Source organism: Neophocaena asiaeorientalis, unplaced genomic scaffold (genome assembly GCF_003031525.2).
Source record: "Neophocaena asiaeorientalis asiaeorientalis breed wild unplaced genomic scaffold, Neophocaena_asiaeorientalis_V1.1 scaffold299, whole genome shotgun sequence".
Lineage (NCBI taxonomy): Eukaryota > Metazoa > Chordata > Mammalia > Artiodactyla > Phocoenidae > Neophocaena > Neophocaena asiaeorientalis.
The window spans coordinates 9,245-30,530 of NW_020172626.1; the positions used below are offsets into that span (position 1 = coordinate 9,245).

The following is a 21,286-nucleotide window of genomic DNA, read 5'->3' on the forward strand; positions in this document are numbered from 1 at the left end:
TTCTTTCTCAAGATTTAAACTGTCAGTATTCTTGAGGGCAAGAATCATCTGTTTTTCTTGTTTGTATCTCCTATGCCTACCATACTGCCCTTAGAAATAATTTTTAAGTAAATGAATCAATTTATTAATATGATTCAGACTAGAGGATGCCTCCAGAAAATTTTTCTTCTCTTTTCTCTCTATTGATAATTCTTTGGTTTGGGGGTCAAAGCCCTTTAACTGGATGTATGGGGGAATTATCTTTCTGGCTAAAGATCTGTCTTTAACTCCACAGTGTCCCCATCCCTCCTCCAGTCAGTCACCATGTTTCATCACTCTACCTTTCCAGTGTCATCTTTCTCTCCTCTCTGTCTCTATCCTAATTTTGATGTTCCTCATCTCTCACCTGGACAACACCATGGCCTCTCAACTGGTCTCCCTGCCACCATACACTTTAATCCATCCTTCTTACTGCTATCAGAGCGCTTTTCTAAAACACAAATAGATCATGTTATTCTGCCCAGCTCCCCCCCACCCCCCCAGCTCTCATTGGCTCCTCATGGGCAACACTACCAGTGCCCACCCCTCAGCATGGTGTCCAAGCCCTGGCTGACTGAACGTTTTTAGACTCATGTTCTCTCCTGCAGACCCCATGAGCAGCCCCAGCCCTAGCCCTCACTCACCAGTTGCTGCTTCCTCATCCCTCCCACACCTCTTTGCCTTTGTTCCTGTCCTTCCTTCAGCTTGGACTGTCCAGCTCCTCTCTTGAAACCTGTCAAAGTCCTTCCACACCTGGAAGGCTCAACACAAAAGTCACTTGTCTGCAGCTTTCCCATCTCACGCCAGTCAGAATTTCTCTTCCCTCTCTCAATTGTGAGGGTGACACTCATTCCTCTATCTTTCAGCTTTCACTCGGCCTCAAATCACAGCTGGTTGTTTACCTGCCAGTCTCCCTCACCGACCACTAGTTCTGAAGAACAAGAACTGGATAGTATTCCTATTTGCCTATCAGCCATAGCAGGGGCTCAATAAATGTTTACTGAGTGAATCAACCTGCTCTACAGGAAGGTCCCTCCTAGTCTATCACATTAAAGTACCATTTGTGTTCTATATTTTAAGGTCAGTTTTATTATAATTTAAGGTTATAATAGAAGGTAAGAGATTGCACAAGAGCCCGAAGAACAATGTTGTTTTCTAGCTTTCCGGCGTACCCTTAAAATATGTGCAAATTAAATTATACCTGAGGATAAGAATATACCCGAGAATGAGAATAAACAAAAAGGGAATCAGTGGTTTTAAATAATATTACTGCTTTGTCTTTGATTGTTGCCCATGGTCCTTTCCAATCTAGGGGTGGTGAATGAGATGAATTAGTGCTATTTTTTGCTATGGAACTTGCTGGAAGCCCATTCTGGAATCTCTCTCTCAGAATTACATAGCCTAGAATGGCATGCTGGAACCTCATTTTAAATAGATGCCAGTATAAGAAAACAGATACTGTATTCTAATGACATATGTCATGTTAATTAAAATGTCACATTAATTAAAATATTTTTGCTGATGTACACTTTCTATTTCTCTACATAGTAAAACAATACATGTTTGTAAAATGTTTTGAATCAAAGTAAAACTTTTTTATCTCAATCTATTTCATAGTCAACACCTCTAGGGCGATATCAAAAGAGATGATAGCGAAGGCCAGAGGGGTAAAGGGCGATGCATTTGGTTTTTGTTAGAGTAGATAATATGTGACTTGTTATTCTCCACCCCGTTTGGTGGCAAGGTGAGTGGAGGCCGTGAGGAATGGTGGTGGAAGGAGTAAGATATGATTTCTTTTTTTTTTGCGGTACGCGGGCCTCTCGCTGTTGTTGCTTCTCCCGTTGCTGAGCACAGGCTCTGGACGCACAGGCTCAGCGGTCATGGCTCGCGGGCCCAGCCGTTCCGCAGCACGTGGGGTCTTCCCGGACCAGGACATGAACCCGTGTCCCCTGCATCGGCAGGTAGACTCTCAACCACTGCGCCACCAGGGAAGCCCAAAATATGATTTCTTTATAGGCCCGTGAACCGCTGCCTTTTGGTCCCACTCTCCCATGTTTTACTAATAATAACTAGTGAAGCTAAATAACAAATACTAACATGCAGTGACTTGAATGGTGGTAGTGCATTTAGAGCTTGATTTTAGTTAAAATTTTATTTTTAGTTTTTTTAGAAAAGAATGTTGACTTATTTGTACTGTTTTTAGTTTTTTTTGAATGGCCAGTGGATGTACATGGTTATGCCCTGTCAAGTGCTCCCTCCTTCATCTGTCTAGCCATTCATTTTCTTTTCCCCAGAAGCAATCACTTTTACTACTTTCTTGTACTGTTCCAGGGTTAGTCTATGCATTTATAAGCAAAAAGTCAGAGTTATCATACCCATTTGTGAAAAAAACCTTTCTTACACAAATAGCAGTATTCTTTATACATATTAATCTAAAACCTTACTCTGTTCAACTGTGTGTGTGCTTGTAAAGTCCTAGAGATTTTTCCATATTAGTCCATAAAATAGCTGTCTAATTCTGATTACTTCTATCTCACTATATAACTGTAGTCTAATTTACTTAACTAGTCCTTTGTTGATGGACATTTGATGCTTCTAATCTCTTATGAGAAAGAGTGCTGCAATGAATATCCTTGTATATATGTTATTTTCCACACGTGAGTATAGCCATAAGATAAATTCCTAAAAGGAGAATTAATTAGTCAAAAGGATGTGAATATATATATATATATATACACACACACACACACACACACACACATTTTTTTTTGGTAGACATTGCCAAATACCCTTCCACAGAAGTTGTACCCATTCACATTCTTAACAGGAATGTACAATATTGCCTGTCTTCCTATGGCCTTCAAATTTTATTCTCTTTCTATATCTTTTAACACAGAGAACTGTGATGTATAATAAAATTATAAGAATGGGTCGATGGGTCTAAGTTGGATGGTCAGAAAAGGTGTTTTTAAAAATTTTTAAAAAATATTTGGCTGCATTGGGTCTTCCTTGCTGTGCGTGGGTTTTCTCTAGTTGTGGTGAGCGGGGGCTACTCTTCGTCGCGATGAGCAGGCTTCTCATTGCGATGGCTTCTCTTGTTGTGGAGCACAGGCTCTAGGCACGTGGGCACAGTAGTTGTGGCTCACGGGCTCTAGAGTGCAGGCTCTGTAGTTGTGGCCCATGGGCTTAGTTACTCCACGGCATCTGAGATCTTCCTGCACCAGGGATCGAACCTGGGCCCCCTGCATTGGCAGGTGGATTCTTAACCACTGCACCAGCAGGGAAGTCCCAGAAAAGCTGTTTTTATTTAAAGTGTCATTTGAACACAGATAAGTAGAGAAAAATACATTTGAAGAAGAAAACTGGAAACTGTTTCCTTGATCTGAAGAAAAAATTATTCCAAAATAGCGTCCAAACAGAGTACTGACATATAGTAGGTACTCAATAAATTTGTTGAATAACTTCTGTGCCTCTAATGAGTTTTGTTAAATTCTCAGCGATATAATAGGATGGCCTTATTTAAAGTCTCATAGTGGTGATAAGATCATATATTTAAATGGCACTTATCTCTGTGATTCATTTCAATATATGCATCTTTTAAAAAATCATGTCGCTTGATTGGTCATTTGGCTAATCACTTGCAGGTTGTATGGAGAAATAAATCCAGAATATACATTATTAAAGGCAAATGTATTCCTTAAAGTGGAATTCTAAAATTTAAATTTAGAAAACATTTAAAAGAAGGAAAAAACAACATTAATCCTCTAATCCCAGCATTTTGGTATATTTTCTTCCAGTCTTTTTTTCCCTTGTGTTAGTATGTAAATGTATATATATCATACACACATATCTGTCACATGTACATATGTGACATGTGTTTTATAGAATTGTGTTTTATAGAATCGTCATTATGTTTTATAGAATTGTAATCACAGTGAAAAAATAATTATATAGCCAGAATCAGACTCAATACTATATTATAAGCTTTTTGTTATTTTTATTTTATTAGAAATTAAAGAAAAATTTTTGGCCATACTGTGCAGCTTGTGGGACCTTTGATCCCCAACCAGGAATCGAACCCACAACCTTGGCAGTGAAAGCACTGAGTCTTAATCACTGGACTGCCGGGGAATTCCCTTCTTGTTATTTTTAAATGAACTTTTTAATCCATTTTTATGGCTTCCTAAAATTTCACCAAATGGGTATATATTAATTAACCATTGCCCTGTTGTTCAATTTTGGGTTGTTTTCAATCTTTTATTGTTATAAATCACATTGTGGTCAGCAACTTTTTCTGTTTCCTTATAATGTGTTTTCAAAATGGAATCCTGAGACCAAAGGGTATGCACAGGCTTAAGGTTCTGCTTTGACTTGCTTCTTTTCACTGTTCATGTGTACTGATCGGATCTGTCCCCGAAGCTTCAATTACTCTCGATGTGCTAAGGACCCACAAGCCTATATGTTCAGACTAGACCCTTTTCAATACTCCAAGCCTGTATCCAGCTACCTGCTGTACATCTTTCCCTAGATTTCCACAAGCACTTCAGATCCGTTGCTCCAAACTGGACTCATATTTTCCCCCAAATCCTTACCTCTTAGTAGATGACAAATCTTGGTAGATGACACCTCTACCCACCAGTCAGACACTCCAGCCAGACATGAAATCATCCTAGACTCCTGTCTCACTTCATCGTCTACCTCTCACTGGGGTCCAGTGAATGCTGCTGTTTCCACATTTCTCGTATGTGCCTTTCCTCTCCATTCTTGCCACTCCCTCGTGGATGAGCGTCCTGCTACAGTTTACTAACCGGTCCTTTGCCTTACACTCCTGCAAATGACACTCGGAGGTCAGTCATTTTCTTCCCAGCTTTAGAAGCTCGCAGTGATCCTTCCCTTGAAAGGCCCCCAATAATCCAGTGTTGGTCAAACTTTTCCATCAAAATACTCCCGAGAGGCAAAGTCAACATAGACTGTGTCCATAACGTCTTTGAAATCTTTATTTTACTTTAAAAATTCATGTGAATTGTCTGGTCTACTTAAGTATGTATTTGTGCTTGTTCTAACATAAAATATGAATTCTCCTTCTGAAATCTTCAAATGAAATTGATATGCCCTGAAGGTGTGCTATGGCTTTTTGGAATTTTTCTGGGACGTGATACCATATACATATAACCTCAGTTCAGTTTGAAAGGCACGGCTTTTAGAATAAAATCCAGAGAGCCCAGCAGAGCACTGTATCTCAGCCTGTCCTTCATGAACTATATGCTGGGACCTCCTCCTGTCTCATCTCTCACTGGTCCTTCCAGCCATCCTGTGTTCCAGCCGCACAGGGCCACCTGCCGTCCTCACAACACCCAGTCTGTTTCATGCTGCATGTTCTCCTCAAGAACATACCTGTTTCCCCTACCGGGAGTGCCCTCATGACTCTCAGTCCTTGCTCTGTTTACCTTCTGCCCCGCAGTTCAGTCGACCTGATGACAACTATAGTTTTTTTTTTTTTAATTTCATTTATTTATTTATTTTTGGCTGTGCTGGGTCTTCTTTTCTGTGCGTGGGCTTTCTCTAGCTGCAGCGAGCGGGGGCCACTCTTCATCGCGGTGCGCGGGCCTCTCACTGTCGTGGCCTCTCTTGTTGTGGAGCACAAGCTCCAGACGCGCAGGCTCAGTAGTTGTGGCTCACGGGCCCAGCCGCTCCACAGCATGTGGGATCTTCCGGGACCGGGGCACGAACCCGTGTCCCCTGCATTGGCAGGCAGACTCTCAACCACTGCGCCACCAGGGAAGCCCACAACTATAGTTTTAATATTCAAATCTGCTATTATCTCTTCTGTGAAGACTTTTCTGACTTTATCAAGTAGAACTGGTTCCTTCTTCCTTTATAGCCCCACTGTACCATGTCTATACAGATCTTCCCGGACTTCAGTGAGGTTACATCCAGATAAACCCATCATAAGTTGAAAATATCGTTAAGTTGAAAATGCACTTAATACACTTAAACTACAGGGCATCATGGCTTGCTTAGCTTAGCCTACCTCGAATGTGCTCAGAACATTTACATTAGCCTGCAGTTGGGTAAAATCATCTAACACAAAGCCTATTTGATAATAAGTATTGAAGATCTCATGTAATTTATTGAATACTATACTGAAAGTGAAAAACTGAGTGGTTTTCTGGGTACAGAATGGTTGCAAGCGTATCAGTTGTTGCGTGGCTGACTGGGACTCACTGCCACTGCCCAGCATCACAGGAGAGTATTGTACTGCATATCACTGGCCTGTGAAAAGATCAAAATTCAAAGTACGTCTTCTACTGAATGTGTATCGCTTTTGCACCATCATAAGGTTGAAAAAATTGTAAGTTGAACCACCATAAGTTGGGGACCATCTATATATGTATATATCTCTCTCTAAACCATATGTATTTCTATGTAGTATCTATAACATTCTGTTCCTTTTTTTCTTTCCCTTCCTTTCCCTTTCTCCTTTCTCATCCTTCTCTTCACCTACTCAATGATTTTTAAACACCATGAGGACAGGGAAACTGTTGAATTTGTCTCTGCTTGCCAAGTGCCTAGCCTAGTGTGACAAATACAATGCATGTGGTACCTTTTAATTTTTTTGAATGACTGGAGGAATGAAGGGCATTTTTGATGTGCGGTCAAACTGCTTTTTAATGCCCCCAGAGGTACATGCTCTCCCAATTTTACCATTGCTTCCAGATTAGGTTATCACATCAAACATTTTTGGGAATAATTTAATAGACGAAATGTTATCTTGTTTTATTTTAATATTGTTCTTTGATTACTAGGAGGTTGCCCACTTTATCATATTGCTTTATTTTCATGAATTATGACTGTGTTTAAAATTTCAACTTCTAGAGCCTTGGAGTTTTTCTTTACATTTTCCATGGACTCTTAAAATTATTTTTATTATGTAATGTTCGATTCTGAAGTATATATATAAAAATGATAGTAAAACTTTCTATGCTTTATTTACTGCAAATGTATTTTTTTTCTCATAGTTGCTTATCTTTACTTTGGTTCCTTTTACAAAACAAACAGTTCTTTATATAATAAAGATACATTAACATTTAGAATTCATTGTGGTATATGCCATGGTTGTCTAAAGATGAGAATAATATTCTTAGGTTAGACTTTTTATTATATTTTGAAATCAATGCTTTCAAATGGGAAAGTATAATTTGAATCCAAATATCTGTCCTCAACAATCCATTTAGCACAGAGCCAGAATGATTACCTTAAAAAGTTCATTAGGTCATATCACTTCTCAATTCAAAACTCTCTGCTGATTTCCCATCCCATGCAGAGCAAAACCCGAAGTCCTTCCTAAGGTTCTGGACCTATATCAGCTTCCTTCTGGCTACTTCTCTGACGCCATCTCCTACCCTTCTCTCCTCCCTCCTCCTTCCTCCCTCACTCAGTTCCAGCCAGTGCTCTTCCTTAAACTCACCAAAGATGCTCGCAACTCAATCCTTTACGCTATTTTTCCTTCTGCCTGCTCTTTCCCCAGACCTCCTTCACTCTCAAGTCTCATCTTATCAGATGAGATCGTCTTTCCTATGCCACCTAAAACACTTAACCCGCCCCCACCATGTCATTCTTTATTACTTTCCTGGCATTATATTTTTCTTCATAGCATGTATGACAACTGACTTTGTTTTTGTTTACTGCTGTTTTCCCAGTAACCAGCTCAGAAAATAGTATTTGCATACATTAATGAATGAATTTATTTACTCATCTGATAACCTCTGAGATGACAACTATACAAAATGTATTTGGTATTTTTTCTTAGGTTGTGAAAAAAAATCTTTTTTTCCTACAACTTAAAAATACTACCATCATTAGCATCAGTTATTGCTATGGTTTAAATGTTTGTGTCCATGCCCCCCCCCCCACCAAATAAGCATCAGTTATTGCTATGGATTGATTGAATGTTTCCATGCCCCGCCCCCCCACCACCAAATTCTTATGTTGAAATACTAATGCCCAATGTGATGGTGTTAGGAGGTGGGGCCTTTGGGAGGTAATTAGGTCATGAGGGTGGAGCTCTCATGAATGAGATTAGTGACCTTATCAAAGAGACCCCAGAGAGCTCCCTAGCACCTTCCACACAGTGAGAAGACATTACCTATGAACCAGGAAGCCCTCACTAAACACTGAATCTGCTGGCACCACGATCCTGCACTTCCCAGCCTTCAGAACTGTGAGAAATAAATGTTTGTTTTTTATAAGCCAGTCAGACTCTTGTACAGTTGACCCTTGAGCAACACACATTTTGAACTGCATGGGTTCACTTATATGTGGATTTTTTTCAATAGTAAATACTACAGCACTACATGATCCCTGGTTGGTTGAGTCCTCTGATGCAGAACCTCTGATTTGGAGGAACCACAGATACAGAGGGCAGACTATATTGTCATACTCAGACTTTCAGCTGTGTGGAAGGTCGGCACCCCTAACCCCCATGTTGTTCAAGAGTCAACTGTATTTTGTTATAGCAGCCCGAATAGATGAAGATAGTTATTTTGGGGGGCACCTAATAATTTCTCCTGACCACTAGGGTTCTGAAGTTCACTAGACTTTTGTGTGGCTTGGGGAATGCTGTGGTTTTGTGTGGTTTGTGTAATTTGGGAAATGCTACACTAGAAGACAGTGTGAAGGCAAGGTGACTGCCCGTGTGTCTCATGCCATTATTCAGCACATCACAGCTTTTCAAACTATAAAAAGTGGTAGATAAAAAGAATATCACTGTTTTCTTATTTCTGCATGTAAGAATAGCATTCAAAAGAGATTGCTTTAGGAATAGAAAAGTTACTTCAAAAGGAGTTTTGATTAAAAATAAGCATCTAGATTGAAAGGAAATGGGAATCTGAAACAAGGAAGACATTTAATGTTAGTGATCTAGAAGGAAGATAGTAATGCAGTAGTGCTTATGTGAAGTTAAAAACAGTAACAGGGACCAAAACATTCAAAGCGATTAGATACGCATGAAATTTATGAAAATAAAAAAATTATATGACTTGTCAAATGCAAATGATACAGCAGGAGGAAAATGATGAGAGAGATGTAGTTTGTTTTTGGTGAACCCAGAAATCAAATAATGCTGAAGAGCAACCAGCATAAGGGAACAAGAATTAGTTGATAAAAGCTTTAGAATCCTTACTCGTATGTCCAGCGTAAGACTAGACGTCTTCTACAGATTTAGCAGCATGGGAGGGTTATCTGCTGAAACAGGTACAATAAAATTACTGGACTTAAAAATCATTGCCAAATGAAAATCCAGTAGCTCAGTGTCCCAGGAGCCAAGGGAGTAATTCTGTCATATCCATCATGCCTTGCTTCAAAAATATCATTTTCCTGTATTACTTACTTCAGTGATTTTTGAAGATGAGCTATTTGTAAAAGGTTTTTAAACTTTGTAACATCATTTTCAAAAGCTTCAACAAAGATATTTGTTCATGATGTTGGAATAGATGTTATAAATAAAGATATTGTTATTCACATGTAAATTCTTACATATTTACCCAGAAGAATGATCAGAGAAATAAAACAATATATCGTTTTGTGTACACATACACCCACACAATCAATACCAAACATTATTTAATCTGTGGTTACAAAAAGCTCAGTTTTAAAAGCATTGGGTGTGTTTTGCACAAGAGACATGAACTATAAAACAGGGAGATGAAGTGAGTTTTGCATATAATCAGTATCTGGGTTAGGAAAAATTGGATTTAAAAGTGATTTTACAAAAGATAAAATAGCTCTTTTTAGTGGGGGATTAGCTTGAAAATATGTGTTTGGATCACGAGAGAAGAAAATGAAAGTTTTTGTATTTTCTTGAAGTCTTAGAGGGATTTGTAGTTTAGCCTTGTGATCTTCTATCCTGGAAAGAATGAAGGTGCTCAATGCATTTGTTTTAATTCAAAACTGGGTTTACGTGTAACATGTTAGAATCACCCTTAGCAGAGGTGACAGGGATCTTAAGGGTCTAGTTTGACCATGTAGTTGATGTTTAATTCATCACTCTGAGCCCAAAGTTATCCAACTCTTGTCCGTGAATCTCTGATGATGTAAATTCACTTGCACTCCTGTTGTGAGTTCCATGCCTCTGGAAATTCGATGTGGAACAGGTCTCTCCCTGAGCTTACCTGGAGGCCAGACTCAGCACTTCCTCATAGCCCCAAATAGCAGACCCAATTCCACAAAGCCTTAGTAAGTAAAGTAGCTTGTACCGAATATGAACAGCGGTGCTGGTTATGGAATACATACTGAAGAGAATTTACATACTTCACAGCAAAAGTTAATTAAAATCCTCACTAGACATCCTGGAATTCCAAATCCCTTTCTAGATATCCTAGCAACGTTACCTCTGTTTTCTTTCCCTCTCCTCGCCCCCAGTTCTCTGAAATTCCCTATATCTTTATAGCAAGTCAGCCCAGGTTCTTAGCTAGAATAGCTCTCTAAAAACTAAAGCCCTTCAGCTGGAGGAACTCTCCTCTCCTCTGGAGGAACTTTCCTTTTTCACTGGAAAGCAGGCCAGTGAACTTCTCTTGTACGTTCCCAGGCATTGGCTGGAAACAATCACTAGGTAGTAGTTTCCCTTTTCATCTCAGGTGATCTAGCAAAATATTTGCCCAACCGAAACAGACCCCTCTTATTTTGATAGAGTGAGGGGGTACTGAGAGGAGAAGGGCATATGTGGAGAGGGGCATATGTGATTGGGCTCCCAAAAAATATGGTTTTCTCCATATTACATGTAATTTACAATATTAGGTAATTGAGTGTTCTAAAAAGAGTAGTTGTATTTTAGTAAATGCCTAATTTGGTCCTAAATGGTAATTAAAATTCTTTATAACAGTTTTATTGAGCTATAATTACATCCCATAAAATTCACTCTTTTGAAGTGTACAATTAAGTGAATTTTAGTGTATTCACGATCATCACCACTATCTAATTAAAAAACATTTTCATCACTCCCCAGAGAAACCCCCTTACCCATTAGCATTCAGTACTCCATCTCCCTCGCCCTTGGCAACCACTAATCTACTCTGTCTCTATGGATTTGCCTATTCTGGACATTTTATATAAATAGAATCATACAATATTTGTTTTGTGACTGACTTATTTCACTTAGCATATTTTCAAGGTTCATCCATGTTGCAGCATATATCAGTACTTAATTCTTTTTCTGTGACCAAATAATATTCTATTGTATGGATATACCATATTTCATTTATCTGTTCATCAGTCGATAGCCATTTGGGTTTTTTATACTTTTTGGCTATTAGTAATGCTGCTATAAACGTCCATGTACAAGTATTGTATGGACACATGTTTTCATTTCTTGTGGGTATATGCCTAGGAATAGAATTGCTAGGTCATGTGGTAACTCTGTTTAACTTTTGAGGAACTATTAAACATTTTTCCGAAGTGGTCACATCATTTTACATTCCCGGCAGCAAGTATGAGTGTTCCAATTTTTCCCACACCCTCACTAACACTTGCTATTGTCTGTCTTTTTGATTATAGCCACTTAGTGGGTGTGAAGTGGTATCTTGATGTGCATTTTCCTAACGGCTAATGATGTTGAGCAACTTTTTATGTGCTTATTCCCATTTGTATATCTTCTTTGGAGAAATGTCTTTTCAAATCATTTGTGCATTTAAAATTGGGTTGCCTTTTTATTGTGTTGTAAGAGTTCTTTTGATATTCTGAGTCCCTTATCAGAATATATGATTTGCAAACATGTTCTCACATGTGTAGGTTGTCCTAATAGTAATTTACGTTCAGGCAACACTTGAATTATTCACAGGTTGAAGCTTAGTACGAATGTCATCCAAACCCTTTGCTTTTCTCCTTGATTTATTCCAATTTGGAAAAATCTGTGCTCACAGTGTGCTCTAAAAAGAGGAAGGAAGAAACAACAATACAGGGTCTAGCAGAGAGTATGTGCTCAATTAACTTTGGTAAATGAATGACATTTATCTATTTATTCTTGGTTCCCACCACTACTCTGACTTGTTGAGTCCCGCTGCTGGGCTTTCAGAGCACTTATATGTATTTCATGGCCTGAAAGCTCCCAGGGGGAGCGCTGAAGTATTGGAAAAATGTTCCTGTTTCCATGTGTGTGCTCTAAGCTGTCTGCCTACTCCACATTGAATGCACTAAATCTTCACGCTGTCATATGCGAGTCCTCAGACTATTTCATGATTAAAAGCAGTTTCATGATCTCCTCTTTAAGTCTGAGACTCACCAATTTCAGAGAAAGAAACATTTGTTTTTGTCAGTTCAGTGTTGACTCTATAGTGTTTTCAGTGGTCCTGGGCATTTCTATATCAATTATATTATGGATGTTTGTTTGGAGGTTCACTTAGGGATTTCATTTACTTCAATACCCTTGATCTGAGAGTGGTTCCCTCAGTGAGGTTCACTGTCCCCTTAACCAGGCAAATAGCTGTGGGGAGACGGATTTGATGCTGTGAGGGAGGGAGTCACAGCTGCCTGCCTGTCAGGTCAGCTGAATCTATTTAGGAGACCTTGTGGGGAAGGAGATGGGCCTAGCCAGGCAGTCTGCATTCCTACATCATTTACAACGGTCTATCAAGGTCATTTTTTGCAACTGACATTTGACAAAAATCCCCTGTTCATCTTGAGTGCTGACTCTCACAGGAAGAATCAGGATGATTCATAAATGGGGAGAATCAAAGGAATTCCAGTTGGGACCACAGTTTGGAACTAAGAAATCAAAGAAGGGATATGTATGAAGGAAACAGGCTGGGGAAAGGAAGAACAGAGGGAAGCAAGCCACTATTTTGTAACCGTATATAAACAAGAGTCTAGCTTTACACCGGCAGAGCTGGCTGGCCTGCTAGTATGACTCAGCTCAGTTACCATTCCTGGTACTCAGGTGATTGTGGGTATCACGCCCGTGACACACCTATGGATGTGGGTACCTGCCAGCTAGTGAAACGGGACACATCGTTATGAGCATGCAAAATGGCCCCATCTCAGAGATGGACAAAAGAGAATTTTTTAAAAGTTAGTGGTATCAGGGAGTTAATTTGAACAAGTTTGCTGTCTCAGTCCAGGCTGAAGAAAAAAATTTCTCAATCAAAACAGCCATCAATAATACCCCTTTATAATATTTATGCAATGCTTTTCCTTCTCTCATAAGTGCAAACACCTTAAAGCTTACCTTATGGCTCATCATCACAACCCTCTCCTGAAGGAAAGAGGTAGCTTCACAAACAACTGACCTGAGGCTCAGAGGTGAATTGACTGTTCTGGAGGGTGGGGGAGAAGGGTTGGGTCACTGAGATGTAGACCCCTTTTTGGAGCTAGGACTGAATCAGTCATTAAACAGATGGAAAGTCCTTTAATTTCCGTAAGAACCCTATGAGCTGGGTATTATTATTAATTTGGTAGATTGAAGAAAATCTTCCAAATCATTGAGCTAATAATGGTAGAATGAAACCACGTATCTGTCATATTCTAGAACCATATTGTTTCTGCTCTACCATATTCTGATTTACCAATTCTAACTGATTAAAGAGGTTGCCTGGAGGGTTCTGTGCAAGAAGTCTCAGCCACACGCAGTTATTCCACCTGATGCTGGTGGGGATGGGAAGAGTGGCATCGAGTACAGAACCAAAGCCTCATAGAAGGAGGGCTTTTGTCTTGGGCTTCATTTCTAAGAGACTCACAGAAGACTTTCTGTTACACAACGGTTATACTTTGAGGGCGTTAAGGAAGGACACTGAGAAAGGGCAGCTCCTTAGAACTGCACGTGTTTAACACTTCTCCTTTCCCTCCCCGCTGTTGCCAAGTACAATAACTAGCGAAGGAAACCAGAATATGTCACCCCCAAATATGCCTCTTTGACATAAAAATTATTTCGAGCCCAAGGCAATTAAGCAGCAGGAAATGCAGGAAAAGCTCTCTCCACCCTCCCCTTTTCTGCCTAAGGACAGGACATAAATTCTCCTACTGGAGACAGACTCTTAACCCAGAGACAGCACCACAGGAATCAGCGAACAAACCTTCCTGCATTAGTTACCCCTCATATATTTACCTTCCCACAGTTGGCTGCCTTTGGAAGCCTAAAACTGTATTCCTTTGTACTATCATTTCTCTACAAGTTTATTGCTCTTTGTTGAAGACACTATATAAGCTGGTGTTCTAAGTTGCCACTTTGAGTTACTTTGCATGAGGTTTCTTCCATGTGATGTGCAGTGCACATTCATAAACCATTTTCCTCTTGTTAATCTGTCTTTCTGTTTAAGAGCCCCAGCCGAAAACCCAAGATGGGGAGAGGTATACTACCCATCTTCTATGTAGCTATGGCTAATTTCCTGTTTCTCTCTCTTTTGCTACTACCTGCTTCTTTATTTTGCCACAAGAGTTTCCTTCCTTAAAATGACATCCTCTCCTTACTTGAAAGGTAACTATTATGAAACACGGAATGTAGTGGAAATACATTCGCCATGTGAGTGGTCAATCAGTGTATGATTGGCAGGTTGGTAGGTTCTAGACAAGGATTTGGCAGCTCTGATCATCTTAGATGAAGGCGGGATCAGTGTTACCCTCAGTGAAAGGATGAATACATTCCACTGGATTTATACCACATACCACAGTTCCTGTTTCAGTTTCTGAATGACAAATATTCCTTAGTTTTCCGCTTTTACATCTGTGTTTAAATTTTCAATTTTCAGGATTGGGTTGACAGATTTAAATCCTTGATTCTTTCATACTTTTATAAAAATGCTTTCATTTTCTTTTGCAAATTATAGCTACAATGTACAACGTAGGAGGTTTTCACATACACAAAGACATCAGTCTTACGTTGGAGTCCCAGAGGGCTCATCATTTTTGAGAGTGAAAGATATGGATACCTTTGGATCTGAATCCCTATTAATCCCCAACTTACCGCACCATTTCACCCTCCAGTTTCGATTGGCATCCACTCCACGGCAGCGAAACCTTGAGTTCCTCGACCTTGTTTTTCTCCAAAATCGATCCTAGATGTAATGAAAAAAAGAGGTGCAGAAAAAACACTTAAGAGGTTATTCCCATGCGTTTTAGTAGCTCAGTCAGTGAATGAATCACAGCACGGAGGGGGAGGGAGAGTTCCCTTGGGAATAAAGTTCCGGGAGTGGGAAGAGGACAGGATTAGCATCGGAGACTCAGGTTCATGGTCCAATTTCTGCCACAAACTTTTCTCTTACCTTCTCTTGCCCTTATTTCTTCACAGGCAAAATTGAGTGAGCTGAACTGGACTAGTGATTTTTTTTCACAATTTATTTGGAAGGAGAAATCTTTATTTACATGAAATCTTAGACAAAGCCAAACAATAAAGGAAATCAAAAGGTTGCTGCTATGCTGGGGAAGGGAGTGGAAGTCTCCTTTGTAGCTCTGGAAGCACTAGGCTAGCTGCCCACCAAGGTTCTTTCCTGTTTCAGGACTGTTTTCCATGATTTTTTCAGTTGGATAGGCAAAGTGACTTACATTGGTCCAGCTAAAATGGTATCCATCAACGTTAAACACAGGCATGATATAGAAATACAGATGATTCAACATTTTTCTCATGGTTGGGTCACTCCTATATGTTAGAAGAGCCTAAAAGACAAAGGTGACATTTTTCTTACAAACTGGTCCCAAATGCAGATTTGGAAAATAAACATGAGAAATCCTTTTTATCCATGGGAAATACCAAATACGTTGGGTTAAAAAGTAACAAGCTAGGGCTTCCCTGGTGGCGCAGTGGTTGAGAGTCCGCCTGCCCATGCAGGGGACACGGGTTCGTGTCCCGGTCCGGGAAGATCCCACATGCCCTGGAGCGGCTGGGCCCGTGAGCCATGGCCGTTGAGCCTGCGCGTCCGGAGCCTGTGCTCCGCAACGGGAGAGGCCACAACAGTGAGAGGCCCGCGTACCGTAAAAAAAAAAAAAAAAAAAAAAAAAAAAAAAAAAGTAACAAGCTAATATGAACTATACTCTTTGACATCACGTGTTCTTTCTTGAGAATTTTGTCTCAGACTACTTATTACTGATAACATTTTAGCAAAGGTGGCAAAACACCTTAATTGGGCAGCCTCTGGTAGTACTTCAGACCTCGCTAAACCTTAGGATGATTAAGAAAGCAACAATTTAGATATGCTTTTGCATAATCGGTCCTTTTTAAGATTCCATTCAATTGTGGACAAAACAATTACCTAAATATTTTGATATCCTTACATGATACATCATAACACTAGTTATGTCACTTAATTGTTTCTGTCTAATTGGTAGCACACTCAAGTCTTGGAACTTACTGCGTGGACACTCTATTCTCTCTTGACTTTCCTATAAAAAGTTTAATGGACAATTATTTATTGTGTCACCTTTATCATGGCTCCTTTGAAATCTCACTCTTGTGATTGGGTCTGACCCCAAGTCTGAAGATTCTGCACTATTTGGCCTCAAAAGAAGAGCATTGAATGTGCTAAGTCGAGTTAAGAATACAAGTCCAATTCCTATGGAATGGACTTTTTAAAAAGTTTTTTTTTGATGCATGTTTGTCTATTTGTAAAGGACCTTAGAGAAACACATAGAATATTTGTAACAGTGGCTGCTGTGGGGAGGGGGACTGGTGGACAATATATGGGAAAGAGTATTACCTTTCATTTTATACCCATTTGGATTGTTTGAATTTTAACCATATTAGAACACAATTAAAAGTAAAATAATTCTTAAATTATACATATATCTTGCTTTGGAAAATTCAGTACTTAAAATTTTAATTTTTTTTTTACATCCAGTTAAGTAGAATTTCTGAACCCATCATAAGCAGCATTCTGTATTTACACAGTGAGAATTCTGTTCATAGTGAGCAATCCAATAATACAATTTATTATTAGAAACCATCACTATATTAGAAATAGTAATGAAAATATAGAGATATAGCCAAGAATATAAGACATGAGTTAAATACAATTTTATTAAATATAATTTAAATACCTGTGGTATTAACAAGTTGATAAACATTAAAACAATTCTTTTTTTTAACAACTTTATTGATGTATAATTGCTTTACAATGTTGTTAGTTTCTGCTTTATAACAAAGTGAATCAGCTATACATATACATATATCCCCATATCTCCTCCCTCTTGCATCTCCCTCCCACCCTCCCTATCCCACCCCTCTAGATGGTCACAAAGCACCTAGCTGATCTCCCTGTGCTATGCGGCTACTTCCCACCAGCTATTGGTTTTACATTTGGTAGTGTATATATGTCCATACCACTTTCTCACTTTGTCCCAGCTTACCCTTCCCCTCCAACCCCATGCCCTCAAGTCCATTTCTCTAGTAGGTCTGCATCTTTATTCCCGTCCTGCCCCTAGGTTCTTCATGACCACTTTTTTTTAAGATTCCGTATATATGTGTTAGCATACGGTATTTGTTTTTCTCTTTCTGACTTACTTCACTCAGTACAATTCTCCTTTATTTAAGACTCAATAATTTGTTGGCCAAATAGCTTCAGTAGAACTTTCATACATGCTTGAATTTCTATTAACAGTCCAATGCCTCAAACTAGGGGAAAATTCTGGTATGTGATTGTATATACCCTGGAATTTTGTTTTCCTCTAATAAACAGAGGTCCTCCAAAGCTTGGAGGAAGTCTCCTGGTGGGGATGACAGAGACAAAGCAGTATGATTAGCTAATAATCCTCCCTTAAAGTTACGGGCTTGTGGCTTTCCATGCCACTCTAGAGAAGAAGAGATGCAAGGAAAGAGATTGGGACCAACAAGGCAGGAACAAAGGGGAAGGAAAAAGTCATAGTAATTTCTCTCTCTCCTCTCCTAGCATTGGGATCCATGGTCTATTTGTCTCAGTCCTAACGGGGAAGCCTCCCCTTTTCCAAGCACAGAAAGGGTGTTACATGTTAGCACGTAAGCGCCAGACTTGCTGGAGACTTGCATGGGGACTTTCTCATCTTATCCTGCCTTCTCTCCCTCCAGTGCAAATGACTGCCATACTTTTGTATTGGAGAGAATATTATGATCTTTCTTTTTAAAAATTGCAGTATACTTTAAGCAAATAGGAATACAGAGAAGAATATGTCATCCGTGTGCCCACCAACTACATCTTGCCATATTTATCACATCTTTTAAAAAGAAAATCAAGACATTATAGATAAAACTAAAGCTCCCTTTTTATCACTCTAAGATCCCATTTTCCTCCCCTCCACCAAGCAGTATCCTAAATTTGACATCATTTCCGTGCATGATTTTCTGTTTTGCTTCATACATATGGATTCATGAACAATATATAATATGTGTATGCTTTGAAATTTCATGCCAGTGAGATCATGATGTGTCACTCTTCAGTTGGCTTTTCTCTCCAATATTATGTTTTTGACACTTATTAATTTGATGATTTATTCATTTTAACTGTTATATGGCATTCCATTATAGGTAAATGCACAATATATCTCTTATTTTGTTGATGGTCAGTTGGGTTGCTTCTGATATTTCATTGTTACAAGATTGCAGTGAACAGTCTTGCACATTTCTTCTAGACATGTGTGACAGTTTCTTTATGATATATATCTAGGAATAATTTGCTGGGTCATGGACTTACATGCCTTCCACTTTAATAAATGTTGCCATTTTCTGTCTAAATCAGTAAATACTTTCATTTGCAGTGAATGAGAGTTCCCATTGTTCTACAACTTACTAACCCTTGGTTTTGTTAAGATTTCAATTTAAAAAAATTAATGGGTATGAAATTATATTTTGTTGTTTCACTTCATATTTCCCTGATTATAATTTATATTGAAAAGCTTTAATATAATGACAGGCCATTGTATAAATTGCTCACCCATATTTTTGCCCATTTTTTCTATTAAGCTCTCATCCTCATTCTGAATATTAATCCTTCAGTTATACGCATTATGAACATCTTCCTGCCTTGCAGCTTATTGCTTCCTATTTTCATCATGTCCTTGTTGTACTGATATATGTCTTTAATTTTATCAACATTAAATGTATAAGTTTATTTAAGAACCCATCTCTGCCTTAATATCATAAATCTATTATCTTGTATTTTCTTCAAAAAGCCGTTTTACAGTTTCATTTTAAATGTAGGCCTTAAACCTCCCAGAAATGATGTTTTTTACATGATATTCAGTTGGGATTTTTATTTATTTATTTATTTAGTGGCTGCATTGGGTCTTCGTTACTGTATGCGGGCTCTCTCTAGTTGCTGCGAGCGGGGATGACTCTTCGTTGCGGTGCGAGGGCTTCTCATTGCGATGGCTTCTCTTGTTGCAGAGCACAGGCTCTAGGCGTGCAGGCTTCAGTAGTTGTGGCACACGGGCTTCAGCAGTGGTCGCTCGCTGGCCCTAGAGCACAGGCTCAGTAGTTGTGGCACAAGGGCTTAGTTGCTCCGCGGCATGTGGGATCTTCCCGGATCAGGGCTCGGACCCGTGTCCCCTGCATTGGCAGGCGGATTCATAACCACTGCACCACTAGGGAAGCCCCTCAGTTGGGATTTATTAATTTATTTTTCCATTGTGGAAGCCCAGTTGCACTACTGCACTCATTTGGATGGGTCGTCTTTTCCCCAGTGAGGTAGTATACGACCTCTGTCAAGTATCAAGTTTTCTTTCAAGGGTGGAATTGCTCTAATGCACTTTGGTTTATATCCATTCACCAACACCACACCATGGTTTACATAGAATCTGTTGAGTTTGGCAGGATGTCTCCCCATACTGTCCCACTTCAAAACTGTCTTGGCTATTTTTGACTCTTCTCCATTTACATTAATTTTGAAACCGAGGGTTGAGTACATTACAGATGTTCTGTTCTGTATTAGGTTGTTTATTTTTGGTCACTAATGGGTATTGAATTTTAGCAAATAATCTTTCTTCATGCATTAACATCATCATATAGTTGTTATGATCAATTTCCACAAGAAATTTTCTATCATTAAATCATCCTTGTATTCCTGGGATAAGCCAATTTGGTTATGATATGTACTCTTATTATGTTGGCTGGATTAAGGTTGCTAATATTTACATCTACATTTTTGAGTGAGATAGGCCTATAATTTCCTTTCTTATTTTGTCCTTGTCTTGCTTTGGTATCAGGGTTATATTACTCTATTATTATTTGGGGAGTAAACCATCTAGGCCTAGAGCAGAAATGAATTAAATATAAAACAAAGATATGGTAGGGAAGATGAACTTTTGATTTCTGTTTCATTGCTTTCCGCTCTTTCTTTCTTTCATTGACTCTTTTTCTAATTTCTTGAGTTGAAAGCTTAGCTTATTCATTTGGACACCTTATTCTTTTCTAATATATTTATTTAAAACTATAAATTCCCCTTCAGTAGTACATTAGCTACATTTTATATGTTTTGACATATAATTTTACTTCCATTCAGTTGTAAATATTGAAAAATTTCTTTGATTTCTTTAAACCATGAGCTCTTCATAAATATTTTTATATTTTAAATTGTGAGTTTTCTTTGAGTCATATTTTTATAAATAGTTTCTAACAACTGCATTACAGCCAGAGCATATGGTCTATGTGATATAGGTTCTTTCGTACCCCTTGAACCTTGCTTTACGGCCTAGTATATCGTCAGTTTTTGCAAAGGTTCCAGTTGTGCTTGAAAACAGTATTCATCCTCTAATTATTGGGTGTGGATTCTAGTATGTGTTTATTAGATTAAGCTTATTAATTACACTTTAAAAAAAAATTTTTAAAACAATTAATTAATTTGGCTGTGCCGGCTCTTAGCTGCTGTGTGTGGGATCTTCATTGCGGCGTGGAGGGTTTTTTCGTTGCGGCATGCGGGCTTTTAGTAGTGGCATGCATGTGGGATCTAGTTCCCTGACCAGGGATCGAACCCGGGCCCCCTGCATTGGGATCATGGAGTCTTAACCACTGGACCACCAGGGAAGTCCTTATCATCTATAGTCTTACTAAAAATTTTTCCTGTCTGCTGTCTTAATCACTCAGCTGTATTTAAAAACTCAATTGTTTTAGATTTATCACTTTTTCTTATAACTGTCAAATGTTTTATATATTTTTAGGACATTAACATGGCTTCATTTTATTTTTAATTTAGTTAATCAATTAATTAATTTTTGGCTGTGTTGGGTCTTTGCTGCGGCGAGCGGGGGCTACTCTTCACTGTGGTGTGCAGGCTTCTTATTGCAGTGGCCTCTCTTGTTGCAGAGCACGGGCTCCAGGCGTGCGGGC

At 39.0% G+C, this 21,286-nt stretch overlaps 1 protein-coding gene across 1 annotated transcript in view; it reads right to left on the minus strand.

The window, feature by feature from the left end:
• Positions 1 to 14,876: 14,876 nt before the first annotated feature.
• The window catches only part of LOC112395695 (carboxypeptidase A6-like), a 215,318-nt gene continuing 208,908 nt past the window's right edge, over positions 14,877 to 21,286 (minus strand). Inside the window, exons 7-8 of the mRNA XM_024739029.1 lie at positions 15,544 to 15,654; positions 14,877 to 15,056 (exon numbers count right to left, since the gene is read on the minus strand). Of these exons, the coding sequence (XP_024594797.1) occupies positions 14,877 to 15,056; positions 15,544 to 15,654 (291 nt within the window). The remainder of the gene's footprint in view (positions 15,057 to 15,543; positions 15,655 to 21,286) is intronic.